The 13,886-nt window shown below is 36.7% G+C and overlaps 1 protein-coding gene across 37 annotated transcripts in view; it reads right to left on the reverse strand.

The window, feature by feature from the left end:
* LOC144291790 (uncharacterized) overlaps nt 1–13,886 on the reverse strand; it is a 186,377-nt gene that overhangs the window by 140,346 nt on the left and 32,145 nt on the right. For 25 of the 37 annotated variants that reach the window (XR_013359298.1, XR_013359311.1, XR_013359312.1 and 22 more), the window contains 2 exons: nt 2,450–2,515; nt 796–837 (listed from right to left, as the gene is read on the reverse strand). The exons of 4 other annotated variants lie outside the window; for them this stretch is intronic. Coding sequence is in view for 6 of the 33 variants with exons in the window: in XM_077861571.1 (XP_077717697.1) it covers nt 796–837; nt 2,450–2,515 (108 nt within the window). In the remaining 27 variants the exon portion in view is untranslated. The remainder of the gene's footprint in view (nt 1–795; nt 838–2,449; nt 2,516–13,886) is intronic. 8 more of the 37 variants (XR_013359313.1, XR_013359316.1, XR_013359310.1 and 5 more) reach the window with 1 other exon arrangement.

Consider the following 13,886-nt stretch of genomic DNA (forward strand, 5'->3'; position numbering starts at 1 on the left):
AAGTCTACCTTAAAGAGATAGAAATAAGAAACATTTGACCAGCCACAGTTTAAAAAGATGAACAATTCATCAAATTCTCTGGCTTGTTCTATTTTCCCATTCAAAGTTATATGAATTGTTTGCCACCTGAGTATTTGTCATTTTTATTTAATGTTTATAGATGTCAAATACAACTGGAATCTCTGATCAACAAAGAATTTGTGGTTGGGGATTCTTTTTCAATGAAAAACTCCTCTCTGTGTATAACTAGCAGTGCCAATTATAATAACTAGCCAATTCTGAACAAAACCAACCAACTACCTGAAAGTTCCTGATAGCTGGTTTACTAAAGAGAAAATAGTTTATGCATCAATGGGGGACATTAGAACATCAATAAATTTACTTCAGGGGAAGAACTGTCTATGTAGTTGCTATTCAAAGTTCCTCTTTCTGACAAGATCCAATTGTGACTAGAAACTAAGCAAGTATGCTTTAATTCTAAGACCCAAAGAAAACTGGAAAAGACTAGAAATTATCCAGTTGGAGTTCTGTAAAGAAAAAGGACTATTGGTGGTTATAAGACAGTACTTCAGATCACACAAACAACCTTGTCCATTATTTGTTGGTGACTCAAGCTGTCGGTAATGGTCAAGACTGTAATCTATGTCTAGAGATAAGGCAGATTTGTACTCAGGAAATAAAAATCCTATCTTCTCTGAGATCTTACTTAAACAAAAATAAAAACAAAACAACAACAATAAAAACAACCTTTCAAGGTCTATCTACTTGACTTAAGGTACCTGAAATATTACATACTTTGATTTCCATGATATCTGATTTTTATTTCCTTTTTTCTTCCTGTAACAAAAAAATAAACATGACTTGATTTTTCAGTGTTAATGGCCAACAGATTTCAAGCCCCACCTGTATCCCTTCCCCTTCAGCTCCACATCTAGGCAAAGAGGTAACAAAGCCTGGGGTGGCTTCCTTTGGTGCCAATGAGAAGTTCAAACCACATGGACCCCTGCTTGCGGCAGAACTCTTACCCAATCCTCACCTCCTAACCACTCTACAAACCCAAGACATTCCATTCTCCTTTCCTGGTCATTCAAGCCATTTCAGACCTGCTTGAGTAGACTGTCCTGCTCTCTCTGCAGAAAACCTCATCATATGAGTTATAAAGCTTTTCATACCCCTTAGCGCCTGTGTGACCAAAACCCACACCAAATTTTGAGTGACTATACAATCTCACATACTGTCCACAAATGGAAATCACTACTAGAAGGCTGTGGATCTACAGAACATATTTTAAATATGAGTGAGGAAAAAAGAAAATTAAGTTTAAAACGAAACAAACAGGCCAACCTCACTTAAATAAAATATGTCACACAGATTCCAAACAAACTTATCTATGTATTTCATTACCAAATAATTTGGATAATAGCAATGACTGCGTAATATGCAGGGGCTGTCAATCAGTTCACAAGACAAAAGTGGAAGGTATGTAAAAGGAAATGAAGTAGATAGAACTGCATAACTCTGTTTATTTTTAATACCAAAAAGACATTAAAATAGAGCTCTACCTCACTATGGGAAGAGCACATTCCTAGGAATTATAAAGTATACAATTACAAAGTAATTATAATTATAGGAATTATATAGTAATACAAGCATTATAGTCTAACATGTTCTCATTGGTTGTAATTATAACACGGAAGATAGGTTCTGGGGGAAGGAAAAAAAAAAATACCAGCACTTGTTTAAAAATTTAAAAGAACTAATTTAAGATAGAGGAGAAGTTAATACTTCTCTCAAACATAAGAACGTTTTTTAAAATTAGCTGTATTAGGTATAATTAAGATATAATAAGACACACACACATTTCAAGTGAACAGTTTGATATTTCAATAGATGTTTACACCCATGTCACTGATGTAGATAATGTTGGGGTTTGGAATTGACGACCAAGAAAGAATTCAGTTGAGAGGCACTTGAAACCTCTTCAGTGCGAAAAGGTGGTTTTATTAAAGCATAGAGACAGGATGTGTGGGCAGAGAGAGCTGCACTGGGACTGTGAGGTGACCAACCATATACGTTCAAGTTGGGAGTGGTCTAGGGATAGCATAACCCTCCAAGTAATTTTGGAAACTAGCTTTCCAGGACCTTGACGGGGTCAAGGTCTTGTTAGGAAAAGGTCATTTACTACTGTCTAGTTAAAACTCAGTCATGAAACCCTTCAGATATATATCATTGGACCATATGCTTGGAGGATGATTGCTAATATATATCTTGGGAGGTATAGATAAAGAAAGTTTCCAAGGGAATTTTTATATGTTAAAGAAGACTTACAGGTCCCAAGGGGTCAGGATAATGTCAAGCTAAAATAGTCTTTTGCCCTGAGCTAAGTGTCAACATTAAGGAAGCTGACCTCCCAGAGGAAGGTTACTCAACTCCCGTTTCAAGGACTTACCAATAGGCTGTAGGCGGTAAGCCAATTTAATTTTTTCTTTTGTCTTTGTTTCCCACATCATAACTACTGTAATAATAAAGACATCAATATTTAATCATCCAGAAAGTATTTCAATGTTGCTTTTCAGTCAATCCATCTCCCAACTTTTCCCCAGAAAATGCAGATGTGATTTCTATCACCCTAGACATTCCAGAAATTCACATATATGGAATTATACTACATATGTATAATTCACATAAATATAATTATACTACATATATGTATTTGTACTACATATATAATACATGTGTATTATGCTACATATAGTATATGTAAACTACATATATGTATTTCCTCAAGTTTTGAGACTCATCCACTTTTTAAAATTATTTGTATTGCTGTAAAGCATTCCATTCTAATGATATACAGCGATCAGTTTTTTTATTCATCTCTAGTGGGCTCTTGGGTTGTTATCAAGTATTTTGGCTTTTATAAGTAAATATTCAGATGCAAGTTTTTAATTACAGGGTCATCTTTTTTTCCTACTTGCTCTTAGTTTTTGCTTTTACTTTTAGTTTGATTGTTAATTACAAATTAATTTTCTGTATAGTAAAAGGCAGAATTCAATACTAATTATTTTTCCCTTCAGAAATCCATTTTATCCAACATCACCTACAGAAAGAGAGAGAGAGAGAGAGAGAGAGAGAGAGAGAAGAAAAAAAATTTACCCATTGGATTATCTTGGTGTCCTTGCAGAAAAAAATGAACATATATGTGTGGGTCAAGTTATGGACTTTATTTTGTTCTAATAATTTTTGTGTTTATCCTTACCCAAATACCATACAGTTTAATAAGTGAAGCTTTCTGAAAAATCTTGAAATTGGATAGTATAAGTCCTTCAAATATGTTACTATTTTTTCCCCAAAACTGATTTAGCTAATTCTAGTAGTCTACGTTTTCAGATATATTTAAAGCAATTCCAATTTGCATAAAATATTTTCTAGGATTTTAACTGACATTTGTGCTCTATCAACAGATCAGTGTGAAAAGAAATGAGAATGGACATTTTAACAATACTAAATCTTTCAGTTCATGGTGAGTTCATGGTATAACTCACCATTTAGTCAAATCTTTAATTTTTCTTAACAATGTTTTGTAGTATTCGGTGAAGAGGTCCTGGGCAATTTTCATTAATTTATTCCTAAGGATTTACTTTGTATGCTCTTGTAAATGAAAACTGTTAAGTTGACTTAATAACTATTATCTTTTTTCTAAATTACATAAGATTTCCTATATAAATAACCACGCCATCTATAAATTGCAACAGTTTCTTTTCTTCTTCAATTTGTATCTCTTTTATCTTTTATTGCCACCTTATTCGCTACCTATGACCACGAACACAACTTTGAATAAAAGAGGTAGAGAATGGGCATCCTTGACTTCTTCCAAATCTTAGGGAGAAAGCATTCAATATTAACCATTGTGTATAATGTCAGCAGTAGGATTTTCATATATATCCCTTATCAAACTAAGAAAATTACATACTATCCTACTTTCTTAAGATATTTCGTCATGGATGGGATTGAGTTTTGTCAAATACTTTCTCTGCATTCATATACTCTATGTTCATTTTTTATATTGGTGTGCTAAAATTTTATTAAGGATTTTTACAACTACGATGATGAGGGTTATCAATTTTATCAATGATTTCAAGAAGTGAATTTTGCCATGGATAAATTCCTCTGTGTTCTAGTTTACAATTTATAATAGTTTTTCTAGTTTACAATTTATAACATGTCTTTAGCTTGTTAGTGGAATATTCCACCGTTCCCACTCAAAGACTTCTCTAGAAATATCCCATACAAAAAATTAAATATGTTGCATTTCCAATATCTTTTATTTAAAAACATACTTTTTTTGCTTGAAATTTCTTCTCTGATATATGGGCAATTTAGAAGAGTTTAAGTCCAGTCTCAAGTAATTGGGGATTTTATGCTTATTATTTCATTACTGAATTCTCATTTATTTAAAGATTTTTGTTTATTCATGAGAGACAGAAAGAGAAAGACAGAGAGACACAGGCAAAGGGAGAAGCAGGCTCCCTGTGCGGAGACCAATGTAGGACTTGATGGCTCTGCGCCACCCAGGTGCCCAGTCTTTGAATTCTAAGTTAAGCCACTGTGGTCAAAGAATGCAAAGAATGCAAAGTGCATGTTTTCCCAACACCTACGGAAGAACCAAGGTGTTTCCTAATGTTCTCTATCTTGGCATCTTGGCGATTGGCAAGACTCACACTCTAAACTCTGTTTCCCCTATGGATTTGGATGAGTTTATCTTAGGGCAGGTCTAAAGTAAACTTTTCTAATGTGAAATGAATCATATTTCATCAGTTCTAAAGTTTAATATTGAATGATAAATTCTTTAAAGTAATATCTATGCATTTTGTCTGGTCTAACTCTCCATGAGTTAACTACAAATCAAGAACCTTAAGGGACCCCACAGAGAAATGAGAAAGGATCCTATCCTGTATTGGGTCTTGTTTCCATTACAGGGAGTTGGATTTCTTTCCCTGATTCTACGGTGCTTATCCATATATAAAAAAAATACAAAGTTGGAAATTTGTGTACATTACTTTTCACTGAGATTCCAAAATGTCTCACAGTATAACCAGTATAAATTAATTCTCAATTTTCCTTTCTATCCAAGGATTTAATCTCCTTTGAATTGATATGTTACAGAAGTCACAGCAGTGATTGAGCAAAAATGAACCCAAACGAGGATCCTAGCAAGGTTATTTATTAATAATAAAAAAAAGCGGGGGGGGGGGTGTTTGTTTTAAAAACATGTTCCGCAACTAAGGAAATGTAAGAGACTTAAAAAAGCAGTTTTATAGAATCAAGCACCCAAATGTTTAACGGAAACACAGCTTTGGTCAAAAAGTTCTTATTGCCATGAGAAGAACAAAAGGAAAAACGGAGAGGTTCTCCCTGAGATGTGTCAGCAAGAGTGGAGACCTGACCTCCTAACAGTCTCCAAGCAGTAGAGGTTATTATGCAAATTGATGTGTCCAGCTGTTGTTCCTTTCTATGATGGATAAAATAAAAGGAAATAGGCTCAAATTGCAGCATGGGGTACTAAGGTTTGGCAGCTTTGCAAATGGCCCTTTGCTTACTAGCCCAAGGAAAGTGACAGCTGATTGCAGGAGGATATTAAGGAATACTGATTTCATCATTGATTTATGGTTTCTCCACCTGCCATCAGAATGCAGACCAGTTAAATGCTAAAAACTGTTAGAACACTGTGTTTAACTCACATGTAAAATAGATATTTTATATACAATAAAAAAGTACAGAGAAAATGTTACAGATTATTAAAAATTTTAAATAATATCATTTTAATAAAGAATATGCCTTTCATACCTCCTTGATTTGATTTCTTTTAAAGTGTTTTATTTAGTTCAATGGTTTCTTATCCTTATATACTTTAAAAGTAGAAATAGCTTATGTGAATTTAGACTTTTCAAAACCTTTTTGCCTGTATTATCTAACTTGTACTTCAGATATGCTTTTTTCCAGGGAACTGAGGTCCATGAAAGATGGGTGCCTTGATTAAGGGAGTATTGATTGATAAGATCTGGGACCACGATTTCAACGTCAGCTTCCTCTTGCTCAGTCTACTCTTCCCAGTGAAGCTTCTGGTGGTCTCTCAATAGATTGGTGATGTACAGTTCCTAAAATTCCTCTGGAGGGCGCCAAGGTGCTTGACCAGAAAAGCCAATCACAGTGCTTGTCATACCCTGACACCCTTCTTGAAACTCTTTTCAGGAACATGAGACTGGAAATAAACTGAGAAAATAAAATAGCAGCAGGTTTTGCTGGGAAGCCTAAGAACTATCATGACTACCTAAATAGGAAGCAGAACTTATAAAAATTCAGAATAAGATATACAGGGGAAAAGGAATCACCAATTAGGGGGTGAAAAAGACAAACGGTAGTTGAATATCAGGGAAAAAAAGAGGAGAGAGAAAAGGACAAGTAGATGTATATGTTCCAGAGCAGTACAAATTCAATACAAAACCCTGAAAGGATCGGAGATCATTTGCCCCGTAGGTCCCAGTCATAGTCTCTGATTCTGAAAGTCCTCCTAGGGAAACTCTCCACAGGCAGATTTCTTATGGTCCCCCTTCTTCCTGAAAGTAGGTTCCACTGTACTCCCTTGCTATGTGCTCCTTCTGAAGCTGAACTTTTGAGACTTTTCTGGCTGCTTGGGTGCATATATCTTGCCAATATTCTTACCATCCACAGTATTTGAGATTTCTTGAGAGATTATTAGTTCGTTGCTATAAAAAGACATCAAATAAACCACTTAACACAGTATTGACTCCAGCATTTTATAGAGTTAATGATAGGGTGCCTGGTGGCTCAGTCAGTTAAATGACTGGCTCTTCATCTGGCTCAAGTCACCATCTCATGGGTTGTGAGATCAAGCCCTGCATGAGGCTCCACACTCAGCAGGTAATCTGCCTGAAGATTCTTTTCCTCTCCCCCTCTCCCCCCTCCCTACTCTTTCTCTCCCCTTCTAAAATAAATATTTTAAAAACTTATTTGAGAGAGACAGAAAGTGAGAGAGCACAAGCAGGGGGAGTGGCAGAGGGAGGTGAGATGCAGACTCCCTGCTGAGCAAGGAGCCGGATATGGGCCTTTCTCCCAGGACCCTGGGGGGGCTCATGACCAGAGCTGAAAGCAGAGCTTAATGGACTGAGCCACCAGGGGCCTGAATAAATAAGTAAATCTTTTCTTAAAAAAAGAGTTAATGTTGACAGATCAGAACAGAAATGTTTGAGGAAAATAATTTAAAATAATAGTGATTCTAAGTTACATCAGGACATTTATTTAGTAGGATACTTATAAGTGTGTGTTGTTTTAAGGGGAAAAAAAGTGTATCTGAGATGGAGAAATGAGCAGATGGCTTTTCCTACATATGACTTATTTCTTTGAAATGTTAGAGCAGTTATTGATGGTCACTACTGCAAGATGCAATTTTTATTTTTTTTTTTTACGATTTTATGTATTTATTCATGAGAGACACACAGAGAGAGGCAGAGGGGGAAGCAGGCTCCCCATAGGGAGGTGGATGTGGGACTCGATCCCAGAACTCCCCAGAACTCCAGGATCATGCCCTGAGCTGAAGGCAGACACTCTCAACTGCTGTGCCACCCAGGAGTCCCTGTAATTTTTATTTTAATCATTTAAGGTACTTGTCCTTTGTATGCCTTGCTAGTGGTAGTGAAAGCCCTTTGTTGTTTTGTTTTGTTTTAGTGAAAGCCCTTTGAAGGATTCTGTATCATTTTCTTGACCATGTCTAAACTGTGTGCTGTCCTGAACTCACAGAAATATCTTTGATAAAGTCACTGACTAAATAAAAGGTGATTTTTTTTTTTTTTTTTCTGAACACTGTAATGTTTTAGGACTGGTACTGGGGGTTTTATATTCTTTGGCGTTTAATATTCATAAAAACCTTAATAATTGTTATTATATGTGAGAATAAAACATCTCAGAATGACAGGTGACACTACTGTTATCCCATAATTTTGGATTATAGAGCTGGAGTTTGAAACCAGCATCTCTGATTTAGTAAGCCTCTAATATTTCCAGCACTCAACATGACTCCCAACAATTCCCCCATTTATTCATACACCAGAAATTTAAGGAGAGATGCCTCTGCTAGGCACTGCTCTAGAACTAGGGATATATATAAACGACAACCACACTAACACCCCTTGTTTATGAAGCTTCTACTCTAATGAGTCTTTCGAAGTCTATGGCTCATAGATTGTTTCCAAATCAGTGATCCCAATTCATATCTTCTCTCTCAGCTTGCATATATCAACTCCAGAGTATAAGACTACAGTTTTGCATATGCAAAATTAAGTATGACACCCCTTCAGCTTTTTTCATATAGCTCTGTACCACTCACCCAACACAGACCTCCATTTCCAAGGCTAAGAAATAGTCTTCTCTCTGAAGGTAGTGAAGGCACATAGATACCCAAAAGGCTGGAAATGGTTGATAATTCTTTTCAGAAGATTTTATGGCTTTTGATAATAAATCTTATTCTTTCCAGACTACATTTTAAAATTAATTTGAATTGGCAAAACCTTTTGTTGTGGTATTGAATTATGTCCCCTCAAAAGATATGATGAAATCCTAACTCCCAGTATCTCAGAATGAAATCTTATTTGGAAATACCATTGTTGCAATTAGTTAAAATGAGGTCATACCAGAGTAGGGTGGGACCCTAATCCAATGTGACCAGTGGCTTTATAAAAATGGGAAATGTGTAGGGTTTTTTTTTTTTTTTTTTGAAGAGATTTTATTTATTTATTTGAGAGAGAGAAAGAAATTGGGAGCACAAGCAGATGGAGGCAGGTAGAGGGAAAGGGAGAAGCAGGCTCCCTGCTGAGCAGAGAGCTGGTCTCTGGGCAATCCCAAGACCCTGGGATCATGACCTGAGCCGAAGGCAGCTGCTTAAGTGGCTGAGCCACCCAAGTACTTCTAAAAACAGGAAATTTGGACACAAATTCACAGAAGGGAAACAATCAAAAGAGACATAGGAAGAAGACAGCCATGTGACAATGGAGGCAGAGGTTGAAAGGATGTATATATAAGCCAACAATGCCATATAATGCCAAGGATTGACTGAAAACTAGAAGAATCAAGGAAAGATTCTCCCCTACAGGTTTTGGAGAGAGCGCACGCCTGCTGACATCTTGATCTGGATCTTCTAGTCTCTAAAACTGAGTCAATGAACTTCTGTTGTTTCAAGGCATCCAGTTTTGATAACTTGTTATGACACATCTAGAAAGGAATACACCTTCCTTTTTCTCTTTTCCTCACACACCCTCTTTTATTCTTTCTTCTTTCCTCCCTCTTATTCTCTTAACTTTTTCTTATTTTGTTCGGTCACCTTTCACTCATCTTCTGTTTTAGATTCTGGTGGCAAGAATTAAAAAAAATCACTCAGCCACCATTTCTTCCTACTTGATTGATTTCCCAGGTTTGACATCTTCTTGGCAGTTCTCTTGCAGGATCCACGGTTAGAGTTATTTAATAAAGATCCCCTTTTATTTATGAGTGTTAAGGAATGCCTAGAAGGTTCAGAAATTCTCTTCTCAGTCCATATTACAAAATGCATGAGCTGATGGGAAAGTCTTAGAGCAATGTTGCTGCTCCCATTTAAAGATGCTGAGGCATATGTTTCATTGGTCCTCTGGCATCTTTATGTCTTCAAAGATATGCAATCTCCTTCCTTCAGAGAGTTATTCAGTGCACTGCAAACGATTAGCAAGTCCCAGAACATGTGAACGTGTGGATGCTTACCAGTCCCAGGTATACAGGGCATTTTTCCTCAGTCCTCAGTGTCACAACTAATCATGTTTTGCGTCTCATGGAAGCACTGGGCCACTTCACGAAGCGATTTTCTACTCTAGATAATCACACTACCCTGCTGGCTATGCAAATAATTCAGTGTAGGGCATCCTTCCCGAAAACCTTTACTCAGGGAAATGTTATTTCAAAACCTGATTTTGTGCAACTAAAAAGGAACATTGGTCACTGGCTATTTCCTTCTCTGAACATCTCTCCTTGTAAAGTTTTCTTGGTTACCTTGCCCTTGGATGTCAGGAACAATAAAGAACAAGAAAAAGGCACAAAAACATTAGCAAGACGCTATCTCCTTTTTTATAGTAGATTATATATACAATATATATTTTATTTTATTTTTTTAAAATATTTTATTTATTCATCCATAAGAGACACACACAGAGAGAGAGGCAGAGACATAAGCGGAGGGAGAAGCAGGTTCCCCGAGAGGAGCCCGATGTGGGACTTGATCCCAGGATGCCGGGATCACCCCCTGAGCCAAAAGCAGACACTTAACCACTGAGCCACCCAGGCATCCCACAGTACACATTTTAAAAACAGAAACAGTATTTTTACATGCTGTATTTTATTTTAAAAATAATCCTAAAGTGGTTTTTTTTTTTATTATTCCTAGGGATTATTGTAAAAGAGACAGTTAAAAACGATGTAGCCCATTTCCTTACAGAGCTTCCACTCTAGTAGGGGCAGCAGGTTAGCATACAAATGACTCCTGTCCATGCCCAGGCTATGTGGTATAGGATGGGAGGTATATTGGAAAAATGTGCAGATTCTGAAGTCCAGACTGTCTGGGTTCAAATCTTGGCTCAGCCACTTGTAAGTCTCTGATCTTGAACAAATTACTTAAGCTTCCTAAACCCCAGTTTTCTCACCTGTAACTAAATCCCCCAGTCTTAGGGCTCTTTTGAGGGATTTACAAGTTAATGTCCATAATGCCTTAGCATAGTTCTGGACACATAGGGAACTCCAAGGAACAGTAAGCTTCTATCTACAAGGGGAAAAGTAGTCGGGCAGAGGGCCTAAAAGAAAGTAGCTCATCACAACAGGATGGAGTACTGTGGAGTATTAACAATCTGGAAGCTATTCAACTTTGGTGGCGCCGAGTAACCTCACAAATCGGCTTAACTCTCTCCACGGAGACCAACTAGTGACAACAACCAAAACAGGAGAAAAAAATGGAAAGGAAAATGAAACAATGACTTAAAAAGAGGCAGTGACATTATCACCAGCTGCCCTCTCCTCTTCTCCTGAGGCATCAGCAGCTGCTCCAAGGAGAACACTATCTGTGTCATATACAGCAATTACTTGGTTGATTTTCTGCAGGGAGTTGCTGTTTTTCTGTTGACAAGGCACGTTGAATTGATCATTTGGCATTACATCATATTCAATTTACTGTCTCATAACACTTTATTTGTTTTATATAAGGAGTTGTGTGCCAGAGGGCTCTGATGATGTTGAAAATGCATCATTTCAGTCACTCACCTCCGCTACTAATGGCTTTGCTGCCAGCTTTTTAAACTTGAATTAATTTGGCGACTTAGCAACTCAAGTAGAAAAAAGTAGAAAATCTACTTTTGAACATAGGTAAAGCCAGCTGGAGGCTGAGGTATAAGGAAGAGAATTTGTTTTGTTGGAGATTATGATGCCAAAGTGTTACCATTTGTGATGCCAACTTTTTTTTTTTTTTTAATAAACTTTTAGTTTTAAAATAGATTCAAAGAAAAGTTCTAAAGCTAGGTTCAAGGGTTTCCACAGATCTAATGCTCAGTTTCTCCTATTGTTAACATCTTATATTACTTATGGTACATGTAAGGCAACCAATAAAGCAAATTTAATGCATTATTATCAACTAAATTCCATTGGTTATTCAAATTTACTTTTTGACCTGATGTCCTTTTTCTGTTCTGGACTCTCATTCAGAATACCACATTACAATTATTATTTTTTTTCTTTGTATACCATATTACATTTAGTCATCGTGTTTCCTTAGGTTCCTCTTGGCTCTGACAGTTTCTCAGATTTTCCTTGCTTTTAATGACCTGGGTTGTTTTAAGGACTATTGGTCAGGAATTTTGCAAATTGTTTTTTTTGCTTTGTTTTGTTTTGTTTTGTTTTGTTTTGTTTTTTTGTTTTTTAAGATTTTATTTACTTGGGGACTCCTGGGTGGCTCAGCAGTTATAAACATCTGCCTTCGGGATCATGCCCTGAGCCCAAAGCAGACACTCAACCACTGAGCCACCCAGAAGTCTCAGTCCCTAAATCTTTTAAATAATATTTTCCCTAATGATTAGATTGAGATTTGAGAGGTTAGGAAAAAAGACCACAGGGGTAAAACTCTATTTTCATTATCATTTCAAAGGTTCCTGCTATCAACCAAACTCATCGTTGTTGATGTCAACCCTTATTGCCTGGCTGAGTTAGTGTCCATCAGGTGTCTCCACTGTAACATTACTCTTTTCTTCTCTTTCCATATTGTGCTTTTTGGAAGGAAGTCATTTAAGAGGTAGGATTTATGTGCTACCTGCTTATGGGTAGAGAATCTACATAAATTATGTGGAGTTCTTTTGCACTTTTGTCTATACACCCTCATTTTTTAATTTATTTAATCATTTATCAGTATGCACCAACAAATACTTACTTTATACTTTGGTTTATAATCTAGTACTACATCATTAATTTTTTTTGCTCAAATTGCTCTAGCTTTGGCCAATGGAACTCTTTCAGTTGTCTCTTGTATCTTTTTTGCATACTCTCCGTGTCATGGTGGGTTATTCACTGTTTGTTTTAATACTTTCTTACTTTCTGGCCACAGAAGACACTCCAGGCTAATCTTGTCCCAGTCCTAGAGTCAGGCATTTCTCCAAGAAGCACTAGTTCCTTTTATTAGAGAATGTATGAGAAACCGAGACCTGGATATTGAGTGTGCTCCTTGCTACTGGAGTGTCATTGCTTCTGACACCAGCTTATTTTACCACTGGGTTCTTCCTCATAATTCCCTAGGATCCCTAGTGACTCAAATTGCTCCAGGCCCTGCCCTGTAGTGGTTCGTCCAGCGCAACTCTGTAATATCAGCTTGTCAGAGGACAGCTGGGCTCCAAAATCCTCTTTTTCCTTTCCCCCTCCCAAAGATATCCACTTTTGTTCTATTCCTTCCCTGCTCTTACAGTCAGCCTCCAAAATACTTATTTGAACCTTGCACACCTAGTCTTTCTAGTAATTTCCAATAAATATTTGTTACACTGAATTGAATCTGATAATCTAATTCCCATTAAGTTGTCAAAAATTGATAATGGATTAAAGTGTCTCTACTCACACACGATAACTGATTTTTTAATAGAGAATTTCTGGAGACACAACTATTCCCCAAGAAAATGACACCAAAATGTAACAGATGCTTGGGGAGATGTATGCAATCAGGTAAACTTCAATTTAGTGGGTCTTGGCCAGCATTTTGAAAAAATCAAAAGAAAATGGAAAATATAATGTGTCATACTTAATTAGAATAAATGTTATGTGAAGCTTTTGGGATGTGTGTGTGTACACCCAGTCATGATGTACATTGCATCACAGTATATAAATGTTTTTCTACCATTTTACAAAAGGATATAGAGATCGGAAATCTTTTTTATTTTTTAAGATTTTATTTATTTATTCATGGGAGACAGAGAGAGAGGCAGAGGGAGAAGCAGGCTCCATGCAGGGATCCTGACGTGGGACTCAATCCCGGGACCCCAGGATCACACCCTGGGCCGAAGGCAGGTGCTTAACTGCTGAGCCACCCAGGGATCCCCGAGATCAGAAATCTTAAAGATTTCTAAGCCAAATCCTAATTTGGCAAGGCAAATAATCTTGGTTTAATTTTTTTTCTTTCGTTCCTTTAGAAGTATTTTACAATCCTTAATATGGCAGTGGCATCCCATGCTTTTAAGTTTGGCCACATTGTGGTCTGTTTTATGAATATAAAAGATATGATCCACATATAATAGGAGATCACATTCAAAAGATCTTTTAGATTGTTT

Source organism: Canis aureus, chromosome 20 (genome assembly GCF_053574225.1).
Source record: "Canis aureus isolate CA01 chromosome 20, VMU_Caureus_v.1.0, whole genome shotgun sequence".
Taxonomy (NCBI): domain Eukaryota; kingdom Metazoa; phylum Chordata; class Mammalia; order Carnivora; family Canidae; genus Canis; species Canis aureus.